The sequence below is a fragment of the Centroberyx gerrardi genome, chromosome 11, assembly GCF_048128805.1.
Source record: "Centroberyx gerrardi isolate f3 chromosome 11, fCenGer3.hap1.cur.20231027, whole genome shotgun sequence".
NCBI lineage: Eukaryota > Metazoa > Chordata > Actinopteri > Beryciformes > Berycidae > Centroberyx > Centroberyx gerrardi.
In genome coordinates this window covers 16,840,923-16,867,618 of record NC_136007.1, presented here as the reverse complement: position 1 = coordinate 16,867,618, position 26,696 = coordinate 16,840,923, and the positions used below count along the sequence as shown (strand labels likewise).

The 26,696-nt window shown below is 42.0% G+C and overlaps 2 protein-coding genes across 3 annotated transcripts in view; one reads left to right on the top strand and one right to left on the bottom strand.

Annotated features, from left to right (window-relative positions):
* Positions 1 to 630: 630 nt before the first annotated feature.
* On the bottom strand, positions 631 to 13,434 carry LOC139910711 (U2 snRNP-associated SURP motif-containing protein). 2 transcript variants are annotated; one of them, XM_071898092.2, is made up of 24 exons: positions 13,355 to 13,434; positions 11,842 to 11,926; positions 11,443 to 11,554; positions 10,033 to 10,142; positions 9,874 to 9,941; positions 9,664 to 9,764; positions 9,114 to 9,178; positions 8,866 to 9,031; positions 8,021 to 8,220; positions 7,096 to 7,139; positions 5,285 to 5,389; positions 5,117 to 5,183; positions 4,614 to 4,786; positions 4,355 to 4,517; positions 4,147 to 4,226; positions 3,956 to 4,043; positions 3,728 to 3,856; positions 3,392 to 3,581; positions 2,968 to 3,048; positions 2,815 to 2,878; positions 2,537 to 2,687; positions 1,760 to 1,870; positions 1,192 to 1,373; positions 631 to 1,092 (listed from the first exon to the last, which is right to left on the bottom strand). In XM_071898092.2, exons 2-24 carry the CDS (start codon positions 11,917 to 11,919, stop codon positions 966 to 968), a joined length of 2,655 nt encoding a protein of 884 aa, XP_071754193.1. In that variant the 5' UTR covers positions 11,920 to 11,926; positions 13,355 to 13,434; the 3' UTR covers positions 631 to 965. The 2 variants fall into 2 exon arrangements, 1 of the variants encoding a protein (XP_071754193.1); XR_013506867.1 differs by lacking the exons at positions 631 to 1,092; positions 1,192 to 1,373 and having other exon boundaries at positions 2,820 to 2,878.
* Positions 13,435 to 17,117: 3,683 nt separating this feature from the next.
* lrch2 (leucine-rich repeats and calponin homology (CH) domain containing 2) overlaps positions 17,118 to 26,696 on the top strand; it is a 30,728-nt gene continuing 21,149 nt past the window's right edge. The window contains exon 1 of the mRNA XM_078286874.1: positions 17,118 to 17,219. Within this exon, the coding sequence (XP_078143000.1) occupies positions 17,153 to 17,219 (67 nt within the window). The 5' untranslated portion in view covers positions 17,118 to 17,152. The remainder of the gene's footprint in view (positions 17,220 to 26,696) is intronic.

Here is a 26,696-nt window from a genome sequence, read left to right as displayed (position 1 = left end):
AGGAATAACACACTCAAGAAGTGCAAGCCACTGGCCTAGTTATGTCAATTACAAATCTTAATGTGTCTTAATTGTGCGTAAAAGATGTAATCATTTATCTTGAAAACAAGGTTATTTGTTTGAAATATTTGTCATTTACCAAATAATCGTTTGTGCCTACAAAATCTAGATTGCATTTCTAAATTTATCAGTCAGATTCTTAAGCTTTCCTCTAAAAATGTATCGAACATTTCAGCTAATGACAGTATCAAAAACAGGTACAACAGATCTATATGTGGTTACTATTGATTAGGGCTGGGTATCGGAATTTTTTTCAAAACCAATACTGGCTCTTAAGTACTTTTGATACCTTTGTTGAATGAAAGCACATTTCATTATATAAGAGTACTGTAAATTTACTGTCTAACATTTGCACATACTGTCTGCTTTTCTAAACAGAACCAGATCATGCTCTATTAATTTCCTCAATAAAAATGCACATAAACTATAAAGGCTTGTTGACACCTTTTTGATGCCTGAAAATCAATCAATGCCAAAAATCGGTACAGTACCAATAGGCCCTTGATACCCGGCCCTACTAATGATATCCTCCACTCCCAGACAGGTCTGGGAAAGTAACACTCGCCCCCATCACCAAGAGTGATTTATTAAGTCTCATAGACTTGCAGCAACATTCTGATTAGTCCTCATTTTAAAAACAAACAAAACAAAAATATATATAACTAATTACAGTGTTCAAACTTCATCATACAAAAAAATGTGCTGAGTCTTGCCTGGAGAAGTCGGGACCAAAGGGAAGTAGGAGAACAAAGAGTTGTCAGTTTTTCTGAAGAGCAAGTCAAAGACAATAGTGGGAGAGAGGAGTGTGTTGTGCACACTGCGATGTTAAGCACTGGCTGAGCAATCCATGGACGCCAACAGGCGCGTTCAGCGCAAAAGTGAAACACGAGGTCCAGAGTTGAGGGTCAGCGTTTGCTCTTCTTTGTCTTCTTGTGGGAGCGATGTGGTGACCGGGATCTGGACCTGGACCGCCGTGCCTTCCTGTCCGGTGACGGTGATCTGGAACGTTTGGACCGTTTGGGAGACCGTGCCCTGTGAAGTAAGTATAACAGGATAAATGAGACAGAGTTTGGGAAGAATAATCAGGGCAGATACGTTGGTACAGCTCAGAAAATATCTCATTGCACTTGCTTTAAAGGAGAGATGCTTCTGCATTTCTGGGTCTGTTCGTCTGCGTCTCTACTCCGTCCCCTTCTTCTGTCCCCGTCTTCACTTCTTTTGCTCCTCTCTCTGTCTTTTCTCTCATCCTTTGACCTGTCTTTGGACTTTGATGTGGATCTCTCGCTCTTCTCCTCATCGTCCTTCTCGAACTCCTAAGGTAGACGGGGTACAACATCCAGATGAATTAAGATATGGGCCTGTATCACTATTTGCCTCTCTTTTAAAATAAATAATATAATAAATTTCTTTTTTACTGTGGCGGTTAACTGTCACTTCTGTTTATCTTGGTTCTCATTCAATGTACTGTCATAGTTACTGTCATAGAAATATTCTTATTTTGATTATTATAAATAAAGGCCCTCTATTGTTTGCGCTGTTTGCTTTGGAGGCTCACCACTACTGAATAAATACTGGGGAAACTGGTCTGTATGCTTCTAAAACCCAATACAGCAATACAATTTACTCAAATAAAACATAATGAAACAACATGCACTATGAATTAAACACTATACTAATAAAAAGCTGACCAGTAACCCACCTTTTGTAGCAGCTTGTTCCTGTAGTGCTCCACCTGTTGTTGCATGCTCATCCCAGACTTCCTGGGCCTCTTACCAGACTCCAACTCATCCTGAATCTTCATAACCTTCACCTGTGTCAGAGACAACACTGAATAAACTCTGCACATCTCTATTATCTTTAATTTAGACATATGAGCAGGAGCATTTTTGAAGGCTTGAAGCTGCTGCCACAGAGAATAGCCAACTCTCCATAGAGTCAAATTTAGGTTGGTATATGGGTATTGACATGATACGACAACTAAAGCACTAATTGTTACATTTGAATGACTAATGTTTGGTGCCAAAGATGTTTGAGATCATTAAAGTCACAAGGAAACTACACTTCAGTGGTGTCTTGCTTCTGTAATCCAGTGCTTTTCCAGTTGGGGCAGGATATTGGAGTGGGACTTAACACGAGGAGCGAATGTTCAAAAGTGGGTTGGACGGTAAAACATCAGGACTGCAACCATGCTGTCTTAGCAAAAGGAAACAGGGTCTTCTTACAGGTTTTGTATGATGGGAGGGGCAGAGGGGGGCAAATCTGTGATGGTATTATTGATTAGAATTTGTATGTATGGCTCCTGGTATGCCATTAAGTAATCACGAAATATGCGGCACTTTCCAGTAAAATAATTGGATTTTGATATAAAAATTCGAGAAAACTTACTTTGCATTTATTGTTCAATAGGTGTACATTATGATATGGAGAATTAGCTGACAAGGTGAAAAAGTCTTTTTTCATTTCAGTGTGTACTTGCCTCCAGCTCTCTCAGCCTTTTCCTCTTGCCCTCAGACATTTGAAAACTTCTGAGCGAGCTCTGGAAGTCTGCGCTGTCATATTTGGACGAACTGCAGGAGTCATCACTGCTGTCACTCTCCGAATCCTCGTCTCCATCCTGGTGGTTTGAACTGTCGCCAGGAGGGGGAGGAGAACTATGAATGTGCATGCCGTTAAGTATTATGTGTATATGGCTTTCACAGATGCAATAGAAATCTACATGAAAACCAACCAGTGAAGCCTTCACATAGGCCTTACCTTACATTCATGTCGTCTTCACTGTCTTGCTCCACCACAGTATCCCACTTAGACTCAGTCTTGGCTGAGAGACAAAAGGAGAAAGATGAGTAGGGTGAATGTAGACATAGTGATATGACTCAGAGGTCATCGTGATCTAGGTGTTCACAATACCTTGGGGAAATGTCTCAGTATCACCCATCTGCTCCCATTTAGACAAAGGCACTCTGGAGAGAGGAACGCTGCCATCATCCACTAAGGACAAAAAAACAATTATGACCAAGATGATGAGATGCTTTAAGTCTGGCCCTAAGTATCTTTTTTGCCTCCAAAAATTCATGTTTATTTTTCCTATTTAGTAATGTAATGTTAATGATGTAATGATGGGAGACTTTATTCATCCCTGTAGGGAAATTCTGTTTTGGTTGCCCCCTCGACAGGGGGTCAGCGTGCACAGCCAGATACAGAACAGCACAACAGGGGATAACAGGGATTCAATGTCTTGCCCACGGACACTTCAGCAGGGCAGATAATTGCTGACACTGGAAACTGGGGTCCTTCGGGTGACAGATGGTGTTTTCATGTATGATGGACTCACAGGGCATTCCGTCAATGTCGTCAATGGAGGCTCCCAAGGGAACACCGTCTATGTCATCAACAGGGACTCCGTCCAGAGGGTCCCAGCCCAAGGGGCAGCCGTCGAGGTCGTCCAGAGGAGCTCTGTCCAAAGGTAGCCCATCTATAGGAGTCCCATCCAGCGGCGCACCGTCCAGATCACAAGACGCCTCCTATGAGAGGACAGACAAGTGCAGGTATGCTGGGAGTTGTTTATTAGATCAAATAAACAATACAGCAACAGACATCCCATTCGATCAAGTGCCACTGGAAAAGGGAATAATGCCAATAGTACAGAGGAGATAAACATTCAGCTCACCTCAGCCTTCTCTATCAACTCCTCTCCTGCTTTGACAAAGCCCAGAAAGATATTTTGAAGCTGGATTAGATAGGGCTCTGGGTATATGGCCCAGTCCTCCCACGCCCTAAAACAACTCATTACCTTTTGCTGTGGAGACAGGAGACAGAACAGGGTGAAAGTGCAGTATGATTTTTTTTGTTAATATCCTTGTATGAGTCTGAGGTAATAAAAAGTAGACATGATTACCTTAAACTGTTCAGCCTGCAATCTGGCTTGTATGTTTCTGTGCGCTGCGTTGAGGTCTCCAAATATCTGGGGTAGCTTTGTTTCAAAGCTGCACAGACAGAGACAGAGACACTTAAGGAACGGCAGATGGCCAAGGAGCATAAATGAAATACGAGAGAAGTGTTATGCTGAATTGAGGGCAAGTCTCTTACTATTTCCGATAATATGATGCACCGGCTACTTTGGCACAAGAGTTGTGCAAGATGTCTGACACAAGATACAATCTGGCAATCTATAGGAATAAGGAGAAAAAACATGTAAAATATATCACCTACGCCTATGTGCTTTACATACACATATTATATAACTGTGCAATGCTCATATTAAGGCTGTAAAGAGGGAAAATGTTTTTTAACTAACCTTCTTCTGTAGGGGCGTCTGAAGCAGGGCAAAGGATTCGGTGATGTGTCCCACTACTTCCTCCGCTGCCTCTGCTCTCTCAAGACAGAACAGCATGGCACTGCCAATATCTTCTCTCCGTGGAGTGAGCTCTTTCAGCAACGTCCCCAGTCTCTGTTTGTGCCTGAATGGTGCACACAGAAGAATTAACAGTGGTCTACACTCCATTTTACTAAAATTAGAAACATAAAATGTCACTACGCCCGCTAGATCAACTTACTCAGTTTTGAGCTGCCCTTTCTTCACCTCCTCCTCCTCCTGGGAAGCAGCACCCTCCACCTCTGCCAGCTCCTCCTCTCTCTGGCTGTAAGGGTTTAGGACAGGGGGTCTCCATATGGAGCCTCCCCGGAACATACGGAAGTCTGAGGTCCTCCACTCGGTCGGGGACTCGCCCTGCGGTGGGGGGTGAAGGACAGGAAAATGGATAAGGGAGAAAGAAAAACAGCGGCTCCCATAGAGATACACCATGGAGTAAAACCATCGATCTGGAAAGAGTTGGGCTATTGAAATCAGCATGGCTCCAATACTTGCAGATGGAACAATCATACATTTCTAGTCAGTAAGCAGAGATCGGCTAGTATTGCTTGGCAACAAATTTATTTCCAGAAATAAAAAAGAATCTGAATCGGGGAGTCAGTACGGTCCCAGTAATTCTCCTGATACACTGCAACTTTTTAGATCCAAGGCTTTGCCATGGAGGAGACAGAGGAGAATGTGACATACCTGGAGAATGGAGTAGAGTTTCCAGCGGTAGTACACATGATCTTGGCTTTTGTTGTCAAACAGGAACCTAAGATGATAAAGAGGCAGTAAAATAAGTATGTATCCCACAAGGTTACTCAATAGACTAATAAATAAGCAGGCAGAGCAATCCTGACAGGAACACCTTACCTGTATTCTGGGTTGTTCTTCTCCTTGCTCATAATTATGGCTTCAAACATGGGTCCTTCACGCACCACAAACTCTATCATCCTGTGAATAAGGACTAATAGATTCCTGTGGGGTAAGAGGAGAGTAGATAAGACCGGGGTTGGGGTCAAAACTCTCAATGCACAGTGGTCCTGAGCCCCTCAGCCTCTGTCTGTTAGATGCAGCATGAGATCTCTCATACCTCTTTCACACCGGACTAGTGACCTGTGAGATTTGGTTAAGTCGACCCTGGTCAAGACCAGGGTTGAGACCTGGGTAAAAGTCTGCTCCGCTTGCTGTAAAAGTTCAGTGCTTAACCTGTGTCATTCTGTATCTGGGGTGTCGTGTCATCCACCATGTTGAACACGGAGTGTAACATACATGCTTTTGATGACTGTGTATGATATTATAAGGTACGAGGCACAGTATGAATTGCCTTTGACACGGGACGGGCCTGAATCAACATAATATTCCCAGGTCAACATGTGTGTGAAAGGGGTATAAGAAATCACTCTGCAGCACGGGGCAATATCCGTTCATTAGCACTGACTGAAAGTTGAGTTTAAAGCCCCAATCCAGAGTTTGTTTGGCTATATAAACATTTTATGTCATTTCACCTTGATTCTTAAAGAGTTTCATTTCTACGTCAAAACTATTTAACTCATTATAACTCAACATGCAGGTCAGTTTTCACTTTGACTCTGTAAGACTCTTGTTGTAACAATTACAATCAATGGTCTTGATGAGATTTGCCTCATCAAAATACATGGTTCTAATTCAATTCTAAAGGCTAACAAACTTACATCTATTTACCTTGACATGTCAACTTATATAACAAATTATTACAAGACACATTTGGGCAGTGCTGTGAAATCAGCACCAATTCAGAATTATTCAGGATCTTTTACAGCCTCAAAATAAATTCATATTTGTCGGTATTTGTTGGTATCAAGAGTTCAGCTCAGCCAAATTAAATAAGTCTTAATAACTCAAGGTGTAAGAAAAAGCCAGCAGCAGGGTAACACTTTTCAACTGCAATTCCGGATTGGGGCTTTAAGCCTGAAACTGCTCTAAACTGGAACTACAGCAATATATACGTTCATGCAGTGTTGCTCATTATGTGTCAGGTCTACCACTGCAATTTAACTCTCATAATTCTCATTATTCTCACCTGAAGAAGTACCTAATTTGATTAGTGGCACTACCTGTAATAGTGACAGTACAACTTACTACTGCTGACATCAAGTGGCACTGGTTATTAAATCTATCTGCCTTCTAGCTGTATCGGTCTGCAGTGTCTCAGCCAACCCACAGGAAACCCAGGGTGCAACTGATATTAAGACGTTGGCATAAATAAATGGCTCCAGTCTACTGCTATCCACTTTCCAGAATGACAGTGCTTTATTATAATAGAGACAACATGAATAAACTGAGGTGTTTGCGTAAACTGGAAAGAGAAAATACAAAATTACGTAAATCTGAGGCCATGGGCACCTCTGAATTTCAAAATAAGAGCCCCCAGTCCTAAGCTGCAGGTGTCACATAGGCTATGTTGTCAAAATGTCCACTGGCAATGGCTAGTGTTACAACACTACAAACAGTATGGCAGAAGTTTGGGTTATGTGCTTGGTTACCAGGTCCTATATGTGAAGTACAGTGACAGCTCTTAGGACTGGGGCTTCCTGTCTGTAACAATCTGTATGGATACAGGAACAGTGCACCACGGCCTCTGTCCTATAACACGTGTGTGACAACAGCTGGTCAGTCGTAGTAAGAAGATAGAGTGTGTGTACCTTTCGGTTGGGATAACCACTTTGACTACGGCTTCGGACAGAGTCTGTTCGTGAAGTCAAATCAAATAGTGAACATATTAAAAAGTGATTATTTGTACAGATGAAACACTGCAGGATACATACAGCATAGAAAACGACGATAGCAGTCATAGTCACTGAAATGGGGGAGGGGAGACACACAGCTATACTAATTTACTAAATCATCTACAAAATACCCGTCTTTACATTTGCAACATTTTGATTACACAGTGAACTACTATGTTACTGTAATTAAATCTGGGCCAGGATCTAATGTTCATCCTATAATATGGCACTACGCAGGTAAATAAGAGTTCTGCAAGGTGATCTATAACTGAATGAAGAAGCATGCTAAACATTACTCAGTGTTCCCCAAATTTCTTCATTTATTTTATTTTTTTACATCAGATAAATTTGCTTCTGGGACCTGGATTCATTCTTGTTTTCAGTCTCACAATCAGTCCCAGTACCTGTTGCAATTTAAAAGTGGCTTTCATTTGGATATTTTACACCCATCAAGATATATGGACAATTGTACTGTGGTTCTCTTGTATTTGTTTCATCTGATTAAACCAAAAGGCCAAATGGTGAATTTTCACTGTCTGTCATTTTTCTAGAAGTGGGGGCAATTGTGGGGAGCCAATTCTGCTATATAGATATAAGGGAAAACCTCAAACAGCATCTCCAAAGGCTCGTCGTCCCACTAGTTTGCACTCTCTCGCAGATTGTAATCCCTAATTAAACTGCAAGTCTGTTCATTCATTGAGCGATGAATGTACACCAACACCCCAGTTCACTCCACACCCATTACTTGTCACTAAGATAGAAGAGGCTACAGTGCCTAGTGAAACTTCACATTATAGAGAAATGACCATGCAAACACCCCAGAGTACAGAGACGACGTTACCTTGTCAAACTCCACCTTGGACCGGCCCAGCGGCTTGGTGAAGTCGTTGCGGAAGCGATCCCTTGGCTGGGCGTTGAAAGGCAGGCCCGACGGGGGCGGAGGCGTGGCCCGTACCCCGACCGGAGTGTAGAGGGGCTGAGGCGGGATGCGAGCTGGTTTCCCCCATCCCAGCTTCATTTCAAAGCCCATTACCACTTTACCTACAGCAGAAACAGAATAATCCCACGAGCATCAGTCAGTACAGAATTTAACCGTGCTATAATCTAGCACTGAGGAAACTGCTGTTAGATAAAGCAGCTATTGGAGCCTTTAAATTTTGCACCTTTTTAAAGTGATGTTGAACTTTGATAGTACCTTGGGTTGTGTAACTTCCTGGTCATGATATAACCCCAAAATCAGGACTTTGACAAAGTAGATTCCAATATATTAAAAAAACGAGTCTCTCACTGTTTTTATTTACAATTATTGGTAAACGTATTATTTTCTTCTTTCTATAAGTTTCCTCCAACTGGATTTCGGTGTTATACTTGTTCAAACTGAAAGGTTTAAGAAACATAAAGAAAGTGATTCACTTGAGAACAATTCAGCAGCATGACTAGTTTTTTATATATTGTCAGAATCAGCTTTGTTCATGTTCGTTTATGTGCTAGGAGTGTGATTTTTTCAGACCTGTTTCACCATACAATGGCAGTGAATGGAGAGAGAAAAAAACGCAATTCTCCAATCGCCTCTACTGGAGCAACAGATAACAGAGAATCGCTGATTTTGGGGTTATATCATGGCCAGGAAGCTACACAACCCCAGGTACTACCAAAGTTCAACATCATTTTAAGTGTCAACTGTACCGTCTAGTGCAGCCAAGGCTCTCTCAGCGTCTCTCCTCGTCATGAAAGCCACAAAGGCTCTGTTTGTGGTCCGGCAGCGCTCCTCGTCTGTGCGGGGCCACATGATCTTCACGCTGGCCAGTGGACCATACTTACCGAACTCTTTGCAGAGCATCTCCTCATTCATCTGAAAGGCGACAGACATGAACACAGTGTCAATCGCATATCTACGCTGCGCTGAGCCAATCGAAGGCGGTGAGTTCCTTTACCTTTGGGCTAATGCAGCTAATGTAGAGGTTAGTGGTAGTTGGCACCGCTAGGTCATCATATAATGCTGTAGGGGAAGAAATGGGACTGAGGTTAGCACGGTTCACAATAGGCTCTTATCCACACTCGCTCTCAAGCCACAAGGGCCAGCTTGCTTTTAGCGTCGTCTTTGACACTCCTGATCACCTGCCCAGGGCCAAATTATAGCATTTGCAAATATTTTAAGTGGTTCCTTTGCATTTATTTAGCTGTGGGGAAAATGTAAATACACTGAAAGTTCATCATCTGACCTGACTGCTCAACACCCCCCCCCCCCCCCCCCCAAATCTATGAAGGTAATTGTTCTGGAATTTATGCATTGACAGGCAACAGTACAGAAAATATGAGCGAGAGGGGATGATGTGATATTGGCCAAGAGTAGGATTCTAATTGAAGTGTCGTGAGTCCAGGATATATATGTGACTTGCTTCTATTATGTGCTTCTATTATTTGACTGTATTCCCCCCAAATTGTTCAGCTAGTAACACACCAACAATAACCAGTGACTCTTACATGATCGTCCTGATAATGGCGTGTCCAGATCTCCATATCCTCCTCCTCCTCCAGGGTCATTTTTCTTTCTTTTGTGTCTTTCCTCACGCTCCTCCTGTATTCTGTCAGTAAGACACAACATTTTCAGATATAAAAACAAGCCTGTGCCAAAAATATAACAAATGTCTTAACTGAAGCACCGATATATGGCACTTTCGCGAAAGGACTTACAGCTTAAGCTCTTCTTTAAAGAGTTCGAGGTTACTCTTCTTCTTTTCTTCGGCCTTTCTTTTAAACAGCTGTTAATCAAACAAGCAGCCATTATGGTGTTCAACACACATGACTCTATATAACAGTGTTAGCAGGACAAACAGAAGAGTACAAACTTACAGGCTTTTTGCTGTCAGCAGACTGTACTGGGGAGACATGCTGGGACGCAGGGACAAACTTTGAGGCGGGTCGATACAGCTTACTTTTCTTGACCTCTGCCGCTTCCTCCTCTGCAAAAAGACCAGAAATGACTGAACATTAACAGTCTCAGCGTTACATGGACATTTTACTAGCTTGTTAGCTTGTGGCTAGTAATTACTAGTAATAATAACATTGCTTGTTTTTCTAGCCTTTATTTAGCCAGGCAGTCCCACTGGTTTTAAGACAAACCGGGCCAAGAAAGAAGCGTCATTACAAACTTCATCATTACAACATTGTTACAGACATGTTCCAGATGGTCAGTAGTATCTGAACCTCCAGTAAGTAAATGCAACCATCAGCAGCTGCCAATCAATAACTGCTCAAAGGTAAGAGCCCATCACTAGTCCAGAATCAAGTTATCCCAGTAGGTAAACGCATACAATCAATTAAGGTTCCTTCAAAGGAATATTTCACTTGGGTGGAACATTTTCCCTTTTCAACATGCATACACCTCTATACAGGTTCAGGGGCAGTCAGCTTCCAACATTAGCTGCCCTGGGGATTTGCTTTTACCACCGGGATTCAGGCATTCTCAAAATCAGTAATTGCAAACAGGCAAAATGAATCCTTGTAAGTATGATCCTGGACACAGAATTAAATAATATTACTTGCATCTTCTTTTCCTTGCTTGAAGATGTTGTAGAAGCATGGGTTTTACCTCTGCCAAGGAGGTTATGTTTTCACCCCAGTTAGTTTGTTTGTCTGTCTGTCTGTCTGTCAGCAGGATATCTGAAAACCTTTGAAATAGATTTCCATGAAATTTGGTGGACAGATAGGCCTTGGGCCAGGGAACAATTGATTAGATTTTGGTGGTGCTCCCTCATCTGGGATTTCCGCCATTAGCCGATTCTATTTTAGCCATAACTATTAAACTAACAGAGATAGAGACTTGTTTCCAAGGGTATGTTTGCAGGAAATCAATTTAACTTAAAAATTTAAGTGATAGGAATGTCTTTGAGTGTAACAGCAAGTTGGAGAATTGAAAGTGACTATGTAATGCTGACTATGGCTCCCCAGAGTGGACATTTTTTGTGCTTGACCATTAAATAGATATGGGCATGGAAAATTTTTGATATTGAACTGTCTCACTGGTGGTGAGTCAGCCTGATATTGTTTAACAATTATTTTAAATTCTCCACTGGAGTCCAGCTAATTCAGTTTAACATTATTGTAATTGTTAATAATGTATTACTTTCTGCACATTTCATGCAGAGAAAGTAAAATAACATAAAATATTCAGATATTGTCCAACATAGCTGTACAGAATTGCTATGAAGGTGAACCCTTTTGTAAAGCTATAGTGACAGCCATGATATCCTGGCTACTAACCTTTAGTTGCGTTCACAATACCGCCGCGTACAAAGGTTTTCACCCCGCTTTTGTCATTGCTCTCAAACGATGCCAAGAATTCTTCGAAAACCTCAGCTGCTTTTTCTTGCTCCTGAAAAAGTCACATTAGAAAAATAAATAAAGTCTGCATACATATTTTATCCCTTCCTTCAAAAATGACTTAAACTCCTTCAAGATTTTAAGATTAGTGATTACTGCTTGATATATATCTATATTTGGACAGGCATTTTCTTTGCTTTCAATAACATGTAACATACCACAAAATGTACAGTTTTAGACACCTTATAGTACAAGGTCCAAACCAAACAGGCAGTCATTACAAACAAAACCAAAATGACAATATGATGACCAATACTATACCATCCCCATTCCTCTCACCTTTTTCTTGAGCTCTTCTTGTTCCTTCTTTGTCAATGTTTTCACTGCACTGAGAGGTTTTCCCTTTCTATCTGCCATGCTCAAACTGCAAAAAGAAAACAGCTGGTTAGCTTACTTTAAAAATGCTAATATTTTACAAAGCAATTTAGTAATTACTAGCTTTAAATCAAAAAGGTGAGTCACTAACATAGCCAGACTGTTCAAATTCTGTGACATAATCCAATGACGTTATTTTTGATTATTTCATCCCTATTATATGCAGCTAAAAAAATAGACATTTATAGTTAACTGAGAGGAATTATCACAATCCGATCAACCTTAAATGATGTAATCCCATAGTTTAAAGGATACTCCTGGTTATTTGCCACCATCTCGCCCATTTGTCCACCCTTGATGTCAAATGAGGGGAAAATGAGGCCAAGGTTGAAAATAACTTGTCTTTTTTTAAATCAAAGTATCTGATTTCTGTTGATGTGTAAACTGTAGCTGAGTGCACTAATAACACTTATAATTTTGCATTCAGATTACTGTAATCCTGATACATGTAATCCTCCACACACACACACACACACATACACAGAGAGAGAGAGCGAGAGAGATTCACACAAACAAACCCACAAGCACAGTTTGGGTTGCCAACTTGCTGGTGCAAAATCCCAGCAGACTGTCTTTGCAAAAAACGACCTAAGGGTCCCCACACTGTAAATTGTTTGGAGGTGGGCGTGAGTGAATACTTGTCTGAAATCAGTAAAAGCTGCCAAAACTTTGAACTTTAGCACACACTGCAATGCAAAACTAGTCCTAGTCAGATTCACACACTAACCCACATAAAGTCTAATTTACTGCTGAGGCTGAGGCTGCTTAATACGGTCAGAGTCAGGATGTGAAGCAAAGTAGGGATGTGATATAGATCCACAACAGATGAGCACCATCCTAATTTATATTACATATTTAATAACATATAATAATATAATAACACAATTTGTTAACATGGTCAAAATAATCTCCTGGATTTCCTGCAACCCTAAAAACGGAGGTATCGAAGACTATGAGTTTTTCAGTCAAAAACCTGAACAAAATTACTCAGTTTTTCAGTCAGTCTGAGAGGACTGGCAGCCCTAAACGTTGGTTAAAAGGCCTGGACCTAACACTTGAGTTTGCTAACGTTAGCTAACGTTAACGTTAAACTATCGTTGAAGTGCAGACAGATGACCAGCTAAGCCAGTGTTAGCCTTCGGAGGAGTAAGGTTAATGTTATGGTATAGCTAGCTGCTTCTTATCCATCTTCCAGGATGTTGATGGCAAATCTCACAAGCCATACAGATGCAAAAAAAAAAAAGCCCTATCGAGACGTTAGCATCTGCTAACCCGACTGGATTTCTAACAGTAGAAAACCTCAACGGAACAGTGCAACGTTTTCTTTCATCGCCACAAAGCACCGACTGCGCAGGATAGTATTAAAACACGCTGCATGCACAGAGCTTCCTACCTTGGCTAAAAACCTGTAACTTACAACGTGTGTTATGCTATTGCTTCACCATTTTGGTTACGACGAAAATGGATTTCCATCACAACATGCTGTCAAGAGGCTAGATTTCCGACTGGAGCAGAGGAGGCGGGGACCCCAGCTTGGTCTGCTCGGTCTGCACGATATTATAATGAGGCTCACTCTCGGCTGCTGTGCTCCTAAATATTCATGACTGGAGAGACCACACATTGAACTGGAAAGTGCTGTTTCACAAGCTAAACGATAATTGTGGCCATGGTGAATGTTTTCCCAAGCGCCATCTCTCATGAACCATGGCGATTTTGTAGAGTCCTACATTTTAACTAAAGCTACATTTTTGCAGATAAGAAACAAGCTTTTTATTATCATTAAGTCCGACTGATTTGTGGGTCTACATGTCAAAGAATATAACGTGCTTACTTAGCACGTTATTGTAATCCATGTCATAGGAACTACTTTCAGTTTTTCCTCAGATGAGTGGCTTGAATGAGGTGGGATTTAGACTAACCACGGGACACACCTGGTGTGAAGTGTCATCTTTAGGCCATATCGACACCACCGATCAGGAAGTTATGCACCTCACCACTGGGGGGTGGGGTGACTGCATCATTCGTGGATGAAGAAAACACACTGTCATCATGGATGTGAAGCAGCCTGCACAGTTCAGCTGTATTGCAGAGAGGAGGCGAGTGAATGATCCTGGTTCAGTGTGTCATCTCTAGAGGTTGTCATGCCTCCTAACGGCCACTAGGGGTCAGATAGGCTAACCGTGAGGACAGTGAGTCAGTGAGTGAGTGAGTGAGTGAGTGAGTTACTTTACAGGTCCATGATTACTTCGCATCTAAAAAGCTTTTTACTGTTACACAGACAACAGACAAGCCACTGATTTGCTATAGCCAAAAAACATAAACATGTTTAGAGAAAATTGCATGACATCATGATTCCATGTACGTTTGTGGCAAATTATGAACACTTATGAATATTGAATGTTTGCTGAATTAGCGTTTTGTTATTATGTTTGCCATTATATCTCCCAGATACATTTTCAGCAGTAAATGAAAACATTCTCAAGTCGTTCCTATATGATGATGACAACAACAGTGGTGGCTGAGGTGGTGTTGATGCCACGCAGCACATCTGAATGTTTCACCTGTGGAAGAGTAACATTTACCTTTTACCTTAACAATCATAATCTTTTAAGACCCAACCACTTATCCTTGAATCTTGCTACAGTTGGTTAGGGTCACACGTCATTCCTTCTTTGTTCCAGCTTGTACTGACCATTTTACTGCCAACTTATCTCTGTTTCAAGGCCAAGTAGCCTACATAGCTAGACTCTTGTTTGTTTCACAGTATAAATTCAGCTGCACTTCTCTATAAGGTGTGTGACTTTGTATACTAAAGAAACCATACTCTTGGACACTCCTAACCTGAGCTTGATTTCCTCAACACACCCAAGTGTTCTTACTGTGTTCTTTCTGTGTATCTTGTTTATATTTCATTTTGATATCAACATGTAATCTTTGTGTGCCCACTATCAGCACCCGTTGCACACCTGACCTGCAAGGAGGATCCTTCTCTGTGAGGCCTTTCCCAAGGTTTCTTCCATTTCATGGAAGGCTTTGGTGGGACTTTTTCCTTGTTCTCATTGAGGGTCTAAAGTTGGAGGTAGTTGTTTTCATTTAATGTTTCTTGTGAGACTTTGAGACTCTAACTGTAATCAAGGGCTATACCAATAAACTTGACTTGACAATCTGCCACATGAAGGCTGAAAGAAAGGGGAAAGGTCTCAATTAAACGATGCATTAACATTTTTCTCTCTCATTGCTTTAGTATAAAGAAAACACTCTATTGCTGATGTTATAGAAATTCACTTTCTGAGAATAGTTTATCCAGGTATGCTGGCTGCTGGATTGTCCTATTGCAATTCTAGAGGCAAAATTGTAGAGCAAGCATAGCTGGATATGTGCACCATATTTAATAATATATAATATAATATAATATAATAATAATATCTAATAATGTAGGATATTTTTAATGCAGGGCAAGATGCATCATACCTCTAAGTTTAATCAAAATCAGAACCAGTGGTGTCTGAGATATTACATGACACATGAATGAACAAAGGGATAATGTATAGCACCCTCCTAGGCCAACAGGTGTAATTTTGTAAATGCCAGCATGCGATAAGATGCACCATTCTACCAGGTTTTGTGAAAATCAGACCACTGGGTGTGACATATTGCACGTGACCTGCAACGTGCCGTGGCATTTGGCTGAATTGATATAAAGTGAAAATAAATGCTCATATAGCTAGTTTCTGTGGTTGTGTGCTTGGCTGTATTTCTTGATTTTGTTTTTGTTCCTCTTGTAATAAGAATACAGCAGTGCCTTCTCCCTAGAGCCTGAGCTCATGCTTATAACACATGAAACGGCTAACTTTGCATTTTACTGAAACACAACGTTGTCAGTCTGGCAATGCGATGTTTGAATTTTGCAAGAGAGAGCAATCCACTTCTACAGTGAATGTGTGGATAGTTCAAATTTTTTAACACTGGTGAATTTCTTTTTTTTCATATTTGATTGCGAAATATGAACACTGTACAGTCTAGCAGGTCTACTATCTGGTTTCTAACAAGAAACAGGCCATATCGCATTATGTCACTCTATAGAAAATATGATCCAGTAATGTTACCCATCATGGCGGTGAAATGCAGTTTCAGTGCTGCTGCAGTGCACTGTTTCACATTAGGAACATCAATGATGTGTTAGTGCACTCAGGCCTTAAAGGAGGCCTTAGTCATGAGCTGACAGCTGATGTTGCTAGAAATGTCATGTGCTAATGGGGAATTTGCTTTAATATTGACTATTTCATCAACAAAGCTCACTAAGTTTGGGCTGTAAAGTTTATGATAGATAACCACCTGAAGAATATATATATTTCATTAAGCCATTTTTGACACAGAAACAATGGGGTTATGTTTGGCACAGTGCACCTGGCTTGGCCATTTGACGGCTTCAGATGATGTGTCCTTGGAAATCATTTCTGAAGTTGTGAGGGGCAACTGCATGCCCAGGCTTCCTGAAAAATCACAGTATTTCACATATCTGTGGTACATAATGTGGGTCAATAGTGAGTTTACAGTGACACAGTGACCCCTAAGGTGCTTTATAGATCTTTTAATCTCTAGTATAAGTATAGGATTTTCTGTTGATGCATGTTTGATATTTGTATAGGTCTAGTGTCCTAAAATGACATTCACTCACTGATAGTCAGTGAGTCTAAATTTGATGTTGTAGTCTTTCTCATTATAATGGTTAAATATTATAATAACCATCCACTGCCCTCCAGGCATTTGGGACCCATGTCTTTTTATCTCGTCGGTATCATCAATAAGGGCCACCAGGGGCCTCTGTGCTGCACTAGGGCCCCTGGTGGGAATGTGGTATTGGTAGGTGGGAGGAAGGGTAGCCTAAAATGGCCACCGTACCCTGCCCATCATCATCATCATCATCATCATCATCACCACCACCTCAGAAGCCCATCCCCTAGCGTCCCGGGAATGCGCCCTGTATGCGCATGGGCGGAGGAACTGCCGCTGTTATTATTGTAAAGAGTAATTTCTTTTTACGAAAATGGCGTCTAGTCAGGGAGGTGTGGGAGCTGTCACGGCGCTACAAAGCCATCACTACTCCAGCGGACCTCACTGGAGCCCGGGCATCAGCCAGTACCAGCACCAGCACCACACGGCCCGCAGCCTGGACCGGGCTCTGGAGGATGCCGTGTGCTCCGGGATCCTCAACATGAGCGGGAGGAAGCTGAGAGAGTACCCGGGGATGAGCTACGATCTGACGGACACTACACAAGCAGGTGGGTTGCTTTGCACTACAGCGCGAGGCGACGAGCTGCTGCTGCTGCTGCTGCTCACGGCTGCCTCGCGTGCTTCATACAATAATGCACTCACGGAATTATGCGATTATGAATTAATTACACCCAGCTGGTATCGGCAGGTATTGTGCACGGATTTTGCCTCTGTATCTGTTGAGAGGCGTATCAACGCGTAGGTGACACTTTCGGAGAATATAGTCCAGCGACCTGACGGAACAAACGGTCGGCTTTTGTAAACGCCTAGATGTAAGCTGCTTGTAATAACTGTCTGTATGGCCCCATTTATCACCGGCAGTTTAGTGCACACGGGGGTCGGCTGCTGTATGTGGTTGTTTTGGTCGACGCCGATAGCTTTCAATACCCCCCCTTGAGACATATGAATGAGACGGCAGGCGCACCCAAGTCAGGCGCTTTGCACACCGACCTGCAGTTGATTTGGCACCGGGCAGCTGGAGCAGAATATGAATGAACCGCGAGGCCAGGCGCAAATTCCTAATCACTGAATGTGATTTTTTTTTTTTTTTGGTGAGCATGTGCTAAAGATTAGATTATTATTCTTTTATTTTTTTCATCTCCGGCATCACCGAGACAAAAGATGCATGCTGATGCTACTTGCAGCCTCAGCCCCCCGCCCGCCTGCCTGTAGTGCATGGGCGCATTTAGCCCGTAATCTGTCAGAGAGGAGGAAGAAATGGATCCGGTTTTGGTTTCACGTGTGGTCTGTGTGCTGTATTTCTGTTCGTTGGGTCTTGCGTTTCATTGTGTTTTCTCAAGAGGAAATTAGGTAAAGAATATCATATTCTGTAAGCTACTGTGTTTAAATATTCAGTCACATCAGAGAGGAGCTGGTAGGCCCATTTTTTCACTATAGGCTGTGGCAGGGGTAAGTTATCAAATGATCAGTGTGTAATACACATGGTGCTTTAAAAGGGGGTTCGTACATTTTTTCACATCTAGGACCCTGAGACAGATATGCATTAGACAACAGACCCCGATTTGATAAAAGAACATTAGAGAACAACTAAGAACATTTTATGTGGTTATGAAGGTTATGTACGTGGGGTGCTAACAAGTGGGGGAAATACATTTGATCAAATGAATCATCTTTTCACTGTGCTAATGTTTAGTGAGTGAGATAATAATGACATGAAGCCATTCCTCATTTTGATAGTGACCCCCTGGATCCCCCTCATGGACCCCCGTAGGTCCATGGACCACACTTTGGGAACCACTGCTTTAAAACATCTGTCAGAGCTCTGAAGTATAAAATGGTAGTCTGTTCCTCTGAAGTGTCCATATACCATATGGTGGCACTCTTCCTCATGTGCAGCCCGTGACAGGCCACTAGTTTGTCACAGAGCCGCCTCACCCCAGGGGATTTAAATTTGCTGCTCTGTGATTTTGGTGCATCTTTAGACCTAGATAGGTGGTTGTTCATATACAGCACATTAAGAGATGTAATTCAAAAGTTGCATTACCTTCATAAAATCCCACTCAGTTTGGAATTCCATCAAATGAAGCCATAATCCGTCATTGGGAAAATGATGGATGTCTGCTTTCTGCTGGGGAAAAGCCTCTTTGTTCTTTTCATGATACGTTTCATGACTGGCAGCACGTTTCAGATAAGCAGCATTTGAACTGATGTGTGCAATAGTAAGCTTACTTAATAGTCTAATTTCTTACATTATAGACACTTCTGTGTTTGGCTCCAGCCAATATGAACAAGCCTTGCACAATCAACATGTTTGTTTAACCAAACTGACATAAAGCAAACTCAGAGTGGGCAAAGTATTTTGTATACATGTTTTTTTTTGCTGATTCCAAAACTGAGCCACACATGAATCACTTAACATTAATATGTTGATAGTCAGAATATTGTGGTGGGCAGCCAAGTCAAATGCTTTTGATCATTCTCTCTCTCTCTCTCTCTCTCTCTCTCTCTCTCTCTCTCTCTCTCTCTCTCTCTCTCTCTATCTCATGCACACATGAAACACTCCCTGCTTTGAAGGAACTGATATTCTGGCACTAGCAGACTCTTCATGTAGCACGTAGAGAATTGTGTCTCCAGGTCTCTGGGGATGTGAGTCAGGGTTTGTGTCATTATGGGTTTTGATGGACTGTCTGGTTTCAGTAGCGAACACAACAGCAAATTAGCAGGAGTTGGATCTGACTGCAGATTGTTGTCCTGTGACAGTGGAGCAGGTGCATAAAGATGGTGGATCTCTGTAAGTTAACCTTCCTGGTTGAGCAAAACACATTCAGTGTTTCTAGTAGGTCCCAAAACAGACTAGAAGCAGTGTTTTTGGAGCTCTGCACTGTGGGATGAGTAATGATGTCAAACTGGGGGACTGTCATTTCATGCTGCTCACGCCTGAACGTGTGAAACCCCTATAGCCTTGAATAACTTTACCCCTAAACATTATGCATGCTGCCAGCTGCATTTTGAAGGGAGACAGACAAGACAGGAAGTTAGCGTGCACTAACTATTTCTGGACCTTTTGGCTGAGTGTGCCGAGTTGTTAGGATATTCTGTCCAAGGTATTAGCTTGGCTGTTTCAAAAGATACAGATTTGCCAAGGTTCCATTAGATTATATGTATATTATCAAGAAATAAAATAACAGCTATCTTTAAGAGTGCAGGTAATAGTGATGGTCATCAACAGAGATGTTAGAGTGCTAAGATGAGTAAAACCATGCACTTCTGTTGACTTCTTGCTTAAACAGCTACTAATACAATAACTGTGAATGCATTTTTTTTCATATCTTCAACTTGATGTCTTGAATATAGACTGAACAAGAGGGAAGTCCTACTTTCCATTGTACAAAGAAAGATTAAACCCCACAGTACCATAAGGTCAACAATCTCTTCAGTCACAAGACACAGCCTTACAAACCGGGATACAGCCTTTTCATTTCTATCCAATCACTGTCACTAGATTGAACACATCAGAAACCTTTCAGATAGAATCAAAACTCACTCACACTAAACCAGGCAGCGCCCCTGAGAAGAAGAGGAATCTAAGGAATAAGACCAGTTCTTTCTTCTCACAGTTTAGTGTTGCGTTTGGTATTGGAAGATTTTGACCATTGCAGTCAGTGTGTGCAGCCTCTTAACCTGTCCCGCCCACTTAGGGGACAGCATTGGTTTTAGGGTTAATTTAGAATTTGGAGATACAGTTCATTCACACACTCTTTGTAAACACAATATGGTTACATGTAGCTACTACCCAGTCATAGATACATTGATACATTTAGAGGATTCATTTTTGTTTGACTCTTGCCATTAAACAAATTAAACTATTTTAATAGGATTTGACTCTGCAGGTCATTTGCAAACATTTTCTTCATGGTCAGCATACAGTAAAAAGCTGTGCGCCATTGTAATATATAGAAGTGGAGCTTTCACTGGAGCATCGGCTTGTTATCCCATCATTAAACTGAGTGTTAACACTTTAAATCCCAGCGGTGGTTTCCGGAGTTTAATAGGATTTATGGAGCGGTCGTTGCACATAGCAGGGTATAACTGAGCGGCGTCCTTCTTGCAAGTGACTAGAAGATAGTTCCAGCTTGTGTAGAGACGGAGGAAGAGAAACGCCCGCTCACACAAGGGTGTCTGTTTGCGGTGTGCTCCTGGCAGTTTGTCTTCGGGCCGTTTGTTTTCCCATGGGAAAGTGCCGATCTCTGAGCCGATGCCCTGACCTTGGAGAGGGGGCTGAGGAGCGGAGCGTCAACCTGGGCAGATGTTCAGGCTAATATCCTGCTGGCTGCCGTGACCCTGCCCCCGAGGGGACAAACACACACGTCCGAAACACAGCAAGGTGCTGTGGCTGCAACAAGGCAGACGACACAGTGTGCTTACATGCAAGAGTCAAGAGTCAAGATAACCTTTATTATGCCTGAGAGGGAAATTAGATTGGGAACAGGAGCAGCCAGTAAACACCCATGTGAACACAATGAAAACCATAAAACCAAGCATAAGACATACAAACATTAAAAACCATATGAAGGTAGGTAGAAGATAAAGAAAATAGAGACACTGAAAAAAAAAGTAAAAAAACAAAGATAATAGATTATTTCCCGGTTATGGTCTTATTAGGGTTAAGCAGTTTATATGCATCTTCATGTCCCAATGGCGAATACCCCTATATACAACAATAATGAGAATATTCTCAGTATTAACATGGAAACTGATGTTACTAATGTTAGTCGTATCGCATGTGTTGCTGTGTTGGCATAACTTTATATGTGCTCGAGGTGTCCCTGCCTATGTGGTGTGTATCTTGTATGACTGAGTCCTATAGCTGTGCGGATTGTATGTCAATTATTTGTGTTAAAGTGTAGACCCCAGGAGGAGCAGCTGCTGTATGTGTGGTAGCTCATGGGAATCCTAATAAACAAATAAAGGTTGTTTACTAGATTCAAACCCACATTGCCGGTTTTCCGAGGGAACAAGATGCCCCTATTTGCTGTTTATAGTATGAATTGTGTAGAAGGTTGTGGTTTCAGTTTGTATTCCTTCTTGTTCTGTGACTCTGCCAAGAATCTGAAGACTAAGCAGGATCTATCATCACACAAGTTTTTCTCAAATTGCATTCTTGTGCGTTCTTGTGTCCTCCATGACACGCTTGATGTAATATCTAATGGCCAAAGTGCGATTCCAAATTAAAAGAACGTGGGGACGGAGGACGGAAACAGATCCTGGAAGTTTACTTGCCAACCAAGGATGCATTTAATGGTGGCTTTACCGACGAGAACGAATGGGAAGCCTCAAGATTCATCACGTCCAAACATCTACAGCCGCTCTTACAGAGCCGATTGAAACAGACGGGAAAGTGAACAGCTCTGCGTCTTGATTGATCACGTGCACGGCAAGCACACAACCCATCTCAAACTGTAAGGATGCTTGTCTGTGTTCGCGTTCTTGAGAAGTTCATTCTCTCCAAGACAACTTGAGAAGAACACAAGTATCAACTTGGCATTCTTGGATGGTAACCACTGAATGTAAACAAATGTCACTGCAAGCACATGTTGCAGACCGACCTGTCTGTTTTTGCTTGCGTCATTTCTGCTCTCTGGCTCTGCCTGTTCAGTGAAGAAGGGCAGACTCTGCTGTAGGACGACAAAAGAACTGCAACATTTTTTATGCGTCCATTTAAGAGACACATGAATTTGCAACATTTCATGGTTTAAATTGAGAAACAACACATGAGAGAGATAAGGCCACTGTTAGTGTGTTCATAGCTACACGAGTGTACACAGTGAGAAACATAGCCTGCAAAGCCAAATTCCCGTCTGGCGTTCCCCCCTCAGGACTCCATGTTGCTGTGCCTCTGCATGTCTAGACAAGATATATGCATACCTGTCAGTAAGAACACAAAGCCTTTTAAGGCGTCGCCTAAAAGTGATCAGAGAATAGCCAGATTCAGTTCCTCTGGTAGGGCGCAGAAACCTCAAAGGGCATTTTAAAGTCGGGACGGAAAACACAATGTGATAAGAGCCTTGTTCACCAGAAGCCCTATAGACTTTGGAAGCACCTTCTGAGTAAACCAGGCCAGCTTGTAACTTCTTTTTAAATAATTTAAAAAGACACATACAGGATACAAAATTATTTTTCATTTCATTACTTCTAGGGAGGAAGGAGGAAGTGTTTTTTTGTTTGGGTGTGCTAGCTGGGGGTGGGGCCTTTGTGTTGGATGGACCACCTAACACTGAGTTGTGAAAAAGGAGGTGATAACCCAGCAGCCAGCTGTATAGCCTACTGTTAAACCACACAGTGATAATTCCTAGTTGTATAGTGGATTGATTTTTGATACTGATATTTTTCTAAGGATGTGATGCTTAATGCCATTCTCTGGCTATCTAGAGAGTGGCCTATAAACAAACCAATTCTGTCGGTCCTATTTTACAAATGAACTGTGCTGGCTTTCCTCATTGTCAGCATCCTTATTAACAGCAACAATGCATTTGGAAACTTCACAATGTTATAGACACAGACTCAGAGGTAGTTCACATTCAGGAAATAATAGTCTATATAAATAGCCAGCAAACCCAATGACAACTCTTATCATATCAAGGTGGTTATGCTACATTTAAAATTTTTGTCATATTTCAAAGCATGGTTAAATTAGATCAGAAATTAGAAGTGGCATCTCCCACCTTTTATTTTGTAGGCCAGCTGATGCTTACAGTGTCAACTCCCTTAGCTATCAATGACTTTAATCAATCAACAATATTAAGTGTGGGAGAATAAGGGGAAAAACAGTGAGTAGGAGCTCCAGGGAAGATGGCGTTAAAAATAAAGGGGAAACTGCTATAGGAATTTTGTCATATGCAACATTCAGTGATGAGAAATAGAAACTGTGTAACTCACCAGACCCAGGCCAGATCCCCAACAATCATGTTTTTGTTGTGTTCCTGCCTTCCTTTTATTATAAAGCACATTATAACTAAGTTGCTAAAGTGCTTCAGAAAAAAAAGACATTTATTATTAGATTAGGCTATTATTATTTTGGTGTCCGTCTCTTTGCCGTTGCTGCACTTTTTACTGTTGTTTCTTGTAGACAATGAGTAACATGGTTGTATTTAGGGCAAGTTGACTAATTTAGACCACTTCAGTTAGGTGATGTTTCCTTTGGAGTAAGTGGCTCGCTCCACCTCAGATCTTTTTGGAATATGCTGTCATCATTTCACTGAAGGTCTAAATAACAAAGTCCTCAAATCTATGGATAAGATGATAAATGACTATATTATCTAGCCTCAAAGGTTCCTAACAAAATAGAGTTGTTATAGTCTTTAAGCTAATGCTTCCTGCTCCCAGTCCCTCCCCAGCAACAGAGATCATCAGGATCAGCCTCAGATTGGATCGTGGTCTGCTGCTTCGGTCCAACACCCAGCAGGATATCTATGTAGGACAGTTTGCTGTGCCATAGGAAGACACCATGCACATAAAACATGATGGTAAAGCTCAGTAACGGTTTTAGCCTCACTGAACTTCATCTACACCACCAGCACAAATTAATGGCTTGCTGACTAGAGAGCTGTTGGACTTGGCGATGAGGCTGCAGCATTGTGAAGGTTTAGTGAGGGACTAGCCTGCCTGGTGGGCCCCGTCCTGCTGCAGCTCTGGGCAACCGGCAGGCGGACAAAAGGCCCACTGTGGGCCGCAGATGGTGCTCAGCCAGGGACATGGAAGGAGATGGAGATGGACAGGCTCACAAAGACCGCCTCCACCCACCCCCATCTCCCATCGACCCAGATGATTCCTCTGCTACGGATGAATCCCCAGTGGTGTGTGTGTGTGTGTGTGTGTGTGTGTGTGGAGGGGGGGTTCCTCTATATACAGCTGGGTTATAACAACATCAAGGTCCAAGCCTTAGGGAGAGTGTGAATTTACTCCTAATGGGAAACGGGTATAGCCTGTGACCCCCAGCTTTGGTCTTTCCCCATGCGGTCGTTTCTGTTTCCCTGAACCTCTCTGAACCTTTTCCCTCGCCTGTCTTTGTGTCGCTGACGGTGGTTCTGCCTCGTAGTCTGGCTCTCACTTCTGCTTACTGGCTGCTGTCTTGCTTAGATCCGAGCCACAGAGCGGGGTCTGTCTGCTCTGTTGTTGGTCAGGCTTGTCAGAGATGAAAGGCTATTTACACACACACACACACACACACATGCACAGTTTTGCTCACCTCAACACCCCCATGTTGTAACCTCGCTGAATGGGGATGACGGTGTACTATATGTGTGTGTAGATATATAGTCTATTTTTAAGATGAGGAAGAAGACGCTTCCTTGTGTGTCAAAGTAGTCATGATTCATGCAGCATATCTCAACACAGAGAAGTAGCACCAAAGGATGTCTCCTGTGTGTGTGTGTGTGTGTGTGTGTGCGTGTGTATGTAAAAGATATCATTTTTCTGTTGGCAGTTGTAAAGATACCTAAAACAAATACTCTGTTTCAATAGAAACTACTGATGCAAGATGTTGAATCAGTAGTTGAATTTGAGCTAATTGACCCACACAGTAAACAGAAACCTCTTACCAGCGGGTCACTGTGTGTTTGCTTCCATTAAACCCATGCACATATAGCTTAATTATTTAATAAAGGCTGTTAGCTATATGTAATTGCGTGTAATAATGGGATTGCGGTATAGCAGTGTTTCAGTTTCAGGTTAGGTGGGGCAGAATAATTGAAAGCTCTGTGTGTTTATCAGGGGCTGTGCAGCTCCTCACATAGGTCTCTAATTATCGTGTCACCCAGAGATAATCCAGAAGACAGGGGTGCGCATGCACACACACACACACACACACACACACGCACACACACACACACGTGCGTCAATTTGCAGCTGTTGCGTCAATATGTGTCTGAAGGTGAATTCTGTGCAGTGCTAGGTTGCTTTTACATTCATTGTTCCCATGGGTTCCCATGTATCCTCATGTTTCTTGTTTAAATAAATAGATCTCTACATATACTGTCTGTGTCAGGGGGTTATTTCTTAGAAGACAGAGAGAGAGAGAGATAGAGAGAGAGACAGACAGATAGAAAGAGAAAGAGAAAGAAAAAGATAGTGTGGGTTTGTGTGTGTCTGTCTGCATGTGCATGAGTGTGCATGAATCTGTATTGGGCTGAGTGATTCAGCAACCATGAGGGACTAGTGTGACTTAACTTGGACTTTTTGTGTTTATCTATCTACAATAATTATGTTTATTGTAATACAGACTCACAAAAAGTGTAATAATAATCATGATAATCATGATAATAATAATTGTGTTGTAATGAAGTGACCAAACCACGTCTATGTGCATGAGAAATCACCAACTGCCCCTCCTACTAGGTAGTTAGACTCGGTGGTGCTGTAGTAGTTGCTATGGGAATATATGGAAACTAGCCAATGTGGTAAAACGGTCTTTTTTTCTCAACACAAAAGCCAGAACATTGATAACAAATGGCTTTTGCAATAGGAATTAGCCTGTTTCCTGGCCAGCAGGAGTCGTTAACAGTCTTGTTTGTATGGCTGAATCAGAATCACTTTATCAGCCAGATACAATGAATATACAGAAATTTGTGACATTAGTGCAGGGATTATCTACATCTAACTTTGTGGTCAAAGCTACATACAGACACAGGAACACCAAGACTTTGCATTCTGTGCAAGAGACCAGTGCAGGAAATACAATAGGCAGTAGATTATATTTATCACACATACATACACTCAACACTAGTGGAGTATTTGTATTCAGGCCGTATGACATTCAGTAGGTTGCAGCCAGAGGTGAGAGTCCAGCAGCACAGAGGAACAGTACAGTGTGACGTAGTTGTACTAAGAATGAGGATGGAAATGCATGAAATCATTCTGAGCATTGTGCGTCACGATATCCCAAAATCACCATATCATCACGATATGATTCCACTGAAAGACGATAAGCGACAATATTGAATTATCGCCCAGCCCCAAGACTGTTCAAA

What these genes read in the sequence shown, in the direction of transcription:
- LOC139910711 (XM_071898092.2), bottom strand. Translation starts at nt 11,919, where the DNA reads ATGGCAGATAGAAAGGGAAAACCTCTCAGTGCAGTGAAAACATTGACA. An exon ending in AAGAACAACCCAGAATACAG is followed by an intron (nt 5,184 to 5,284) that starts GTAAGGTGTTCC and finishes TTATCATCTTAG; the next exon opens with GTTCCTGTTTGACAACAAAA. An exon ending in TGCAGGCTGAACAGTTTAAG is followed by an intron (nt 3,857 to 3,955) that starts GTAATCATGTCT and finishes CTGTCTCCACAG; the next exon opens with CAAAAGGTAATGAGTTGTTT.